General features: G+C 37.5%; 1 protein-coding gene across 1 annotated transcript; it reads left to right on the plus strand.

Moving 5' to 3' along the window:
* On the plus strand, window positions 1–1,978 carry LOC120074150 (galactomannan galactosyltransferase 1-like). Its single transcript, XM_039027168.1, has one exon. The coding sequence runs from the start codon at window positions 280–282 to the stop codon at window positions 1,639–1,641; it is 1,362 nt and encodes a 453-aa protein (XP_038883096.1). The 5' UTR covers window positions 1–279; the 3' UTR covers window positions 1,642–1,978.
* The last annotated feature ends 1,922 nt before the right edge of the window (window positions 1,979–3,900 follow it).

Here is a 3,900-nt window from a genome sequence, read left to right on the forward strand (position 1 = left end):
GTCTTGTGATAAATAGGCATGTACAAACAGAGACAGAAGGGGGGCGCCACTTCTGACGCTCTTCACGCACTTCATTTCATTTCACCAAAATTTCCATCGTTCTTAAACCGACGCCCTTCCTCTAATCTCTCCTTCCTTCTTCCCTCTGTGAGGTTAAACTTACCATTTTTACTCAAACCAACCCCCGCTACCCATTTCGATGGATTTGCCCCCCGTAAACTCTCAACAACCAACACTCACATGATTTTCTTTCCCTAAACCCACTTTTAAACCCTCACCATGCTTTCTCCTCACTCCTCCTCCTCACTTTCCATGGCCAAACCCACTCTTCGCCACAAGGCTTCTGCCTGTCTCGCCGACGTTTTCCGCTTCCTCGCCGGCTCATTCCTCGCCTTTCTTCTCCTCTGGACCCTTTCCTCTTTCCTTACTCCTTCCGCCACTAATTTTGACTCCTCAAACTCCAAATTCAACACCCTTCACCCTCCTTCTGATTCTCCCTCTTCTTCACAAAATTCCCAAAATCACCACCCCTCTCTGGCCTACGACCCACCGGACATCAATTTCTACGATGACCCCAAACTCAGCTACTCCATACAGAAACCCATGAAGAATTGGGACGAGAAACGCCGTCATTGGCTTAAACAGCACCCTTCGTTCGCCGCCGGAGCCGCTGAGAGGGTGCTTCTTCTAACGGCTTCACAGCCGACGCCGTGTCGGAACCCCATCGGCGACCACTTGCTTCTGAGATTTTTCAAGAATAAAGTGGATTACTGCCGTATCCATGGCCACGACATTTTCTACAACAACGCTCTGCTCCAGCCGGAAATGTTCTCATACTGGGCGAAACTCCCGGTGGTTCGAGCAGCGATGATAGCTCACCCAGAAGCCGAGTGGATCTGGTGGGTAGACTCGGACGCGCTGTTCACCGACATGGAATTCAAGCTCCCACTAGACCGTTACAAAAACCACAACCTTATCGTGCACGGCTGGGCCCACTTGATATACGATCGGAAAAGCTGGACGGGATTGAACGCCGGCGTGTTTCTCATCAGAAACTGCCAATGGTCCATGGACTTCATGGACGTGTGGGCCAGCATGGGCCCACAAACACCAAATTACGAGAAGTGGGGACAAGTATTGAAATCGACGATTCCGGACAAGCTGTTCCCGGAGTCAGACGATCAAACGGGGCTGGTTTATTTACTGTACAAGGAGAAAGAGAAATGGGCGGACAAGATTTATTTAGAAGGGGAGTATTATTTCGAAGGGTATTGGGAGGAGATTGTGAGTACATTTGATAACATCACCGAGAAGTATACGGAGATGGAGAGAGGAGGACGGGAGCTGCGGCGGCGGCATGCGGAGAAGGTGAGCGAGCAATACGGTGCGTTTAGGGAGAAATATTTGAGAGACGCTGGAAATGGGAAAGGGAGTTGGAGAAGGCCTTTTATCACACACTTCACGGGGTGTCAGCCTTGCAGTGGGGATCATAATCAGATGTATTCTGGTGGATCTTGTTGGGATGGGATGCGCAATGCTTTGAATTTTGCTGACAATCAAGTGCTTAGGAAATATGGTTTCGTGCACCCGGATGCACTGGATCCCTCCGTTTCTGAACTGCCTTATGATTACCCTGCCTAGATTATAGAGAAAAAGGAGAGGTACGTAATTTTGGGTCAAATTTGGAGTCATATTTATCTGCCAAATTAAAGAGAAAGCTGAAGTGGGTATGTGTAAGATTTAGGGAAAAGAAAAGTGTAATCTTGTTGGAATAGTAATTATTAAGTGGCTTTTGGAAAATGTTCTTCTTTGTGTTTGGTTGGTGGTTTTAATGAAACTTTGAAGTTATTTTGGGATGGTGTGTCGGAATCTTAGATTCGCACATCTATATATGCAATTGTATAGAAAAATGGATTAAAGAAAGAGAGTAGTTTTCGTTCCGTTTGTGATTATAAAAGTCTTTGACGTTCAGAAGGTAGGTTTTGTAGCAAATCTCTCACCCCAAAACTAAACAAACCAAAATTGTTTAGAGTACACTTTTTTGTTTTGAAGCATCTGAAAAACCCATCCATATGAAAAAGGGGGAAACCAATTTCAAAATATGATAAAGAAACTGCTAACTTGGGTAATGCAAATTGAGATGTTATTTTACTCTTTTGCAAATGGTTAAACTTGTCTGTTTCAAGGATAGGACAAAAAGGGTAACGTGTATTATTATTATTATTACATCAATAAGTGGAGATAGGGAAGATCTCAACCTCTAAACTGGTATCACATGTGAATTATCTTTTGAATTTAAGCTCACTTTGTATTAATTGACTAACTTGTATATCAATTTGTTATCATCAAATTAAAGTTAAATTATAAACTCACTCCTTTCACTTTCACACTTGTGTCTATTTCGTTTCTAATTTCTTACTTAGTTATGTAATTTTTACCAGTATTTTTAAAACGAAACCAATTTTTGAAAAATTTTGTAATTTAATCAAGAATTCAACTCTTTTATTTTAGAAGATGAAAATTGTTGCAAGAAATTGAGATAAGATAAAGTTAATTTTAAAAAGTAAAAATTCACTTAGTTACCAAACTTTGTCATCATTGTCCCATTTTTTAAAAGAAACACGTGTATTCTTAATCTAATTCAAAAAAATCAAAAAAAAAAAAAAAATCTTAATTTTTCTTCCAAAATTTGGCTTAATTTTTTAAAACATGGTAGAAATAGTTCACAATTTTTTAAAACCAAGTTACTATCAAATTAGATAAAAATAAATTTATACCTAATAAATCAACCATTTTTTTTTTTTTTGGAATTTATTAGAGCTTTAGTAGATACAAAATTTGAAAAAAATTATTAGACAAATTTTTAAAGTTTAAAGTTAGAAATTAAATAAACAAAATTCATGATTCAATCTAAATTAAAAGTCATAAAAACTTGTAAAGCGCAGACATGATTTCGTAATTGGCTTCCCCGGCGATTATGGCGATGCTTATGAAAAGTGGATGACTTATGGTATTTCAATTTAAATGCTCCGCAAAAATAGATGCCATGATTGAAGGATAATTTTCTCCTTTTACTTTAGGAGAAAAAAAAAAGGATTAATGGATAATATTTTCTTACTTTACCCAACTTTTGTATAATGGAAGCATCATACTGTCGGGTGGTGCATGCGAGGTTGTCGTCCTTTTAATTAGGACGAATTGACTCACTTTTTTTTTTCTTTTTTAAATTTAACTTAAATTTGAGGAATTAAAATTGTTGATAATATTATGTTATGTTATCGGTACCACTCCAAATTAAGGTGATCCAATCGTATCTCTAATGACCTTGGAAACAGGAAATACCTATGACAACGCATCCAAGAGGACAAAATATAAAGTAGTGAAAATAAATAAGTAATAAATAAAATGAGAAATTTTAAAACCTCCGAGTGTTATTGACCTGTCTAAAACTGACCTTACACATATCTTTGTAGGTTGTTTGGAATGTGCATTGACTTTCTGATTCTCCAGCTTCACTTCATTTTCTGACAGTTTGTATTTTTCTAAGGATTTGATTTGATAGAAAGTTCGTAACTTTTTAGAAAATAAAAACATATGATATCATTTAGATTAGATTATTGAGCTGTTTTTATTATATGTATGATCGAAGTGGGCTTAATTTTAGCTTTTATCTATGTGAGCCCCATACTACTGTAAACTATTGTTTACATTTTTTTTTTGTTAATTAAGAAAGGAAAGATTTGAAATGAAGTATTGGAGTATCTAAGTAACCAATTTTGCATATGCACATTTTTTTTTTAGTTCAAAGACGGAGGTGTTAACAATTAATATGCAGAAACAACTAGAATCTTGAGCACTCTAGGTTCGGTTGAAAAATAGAATATTTGTTCTAGGGGCATT

This window comes from Benincasa hispida, chromosome 3, assembly GCF_009727055.1.
Source record: "Benincasa hispida cultivar B227 chromosome 3, ASM972705v1, whole genome shotgun sequence".
Taxonomy (NCBI): domain Eukaryota; kingdom Viridiplantae; phylum Streptophyta; class Magnoliopsida; order Cucurbitales; family Cucurbitaceae; genus Benincasa; species Benincasa hispida.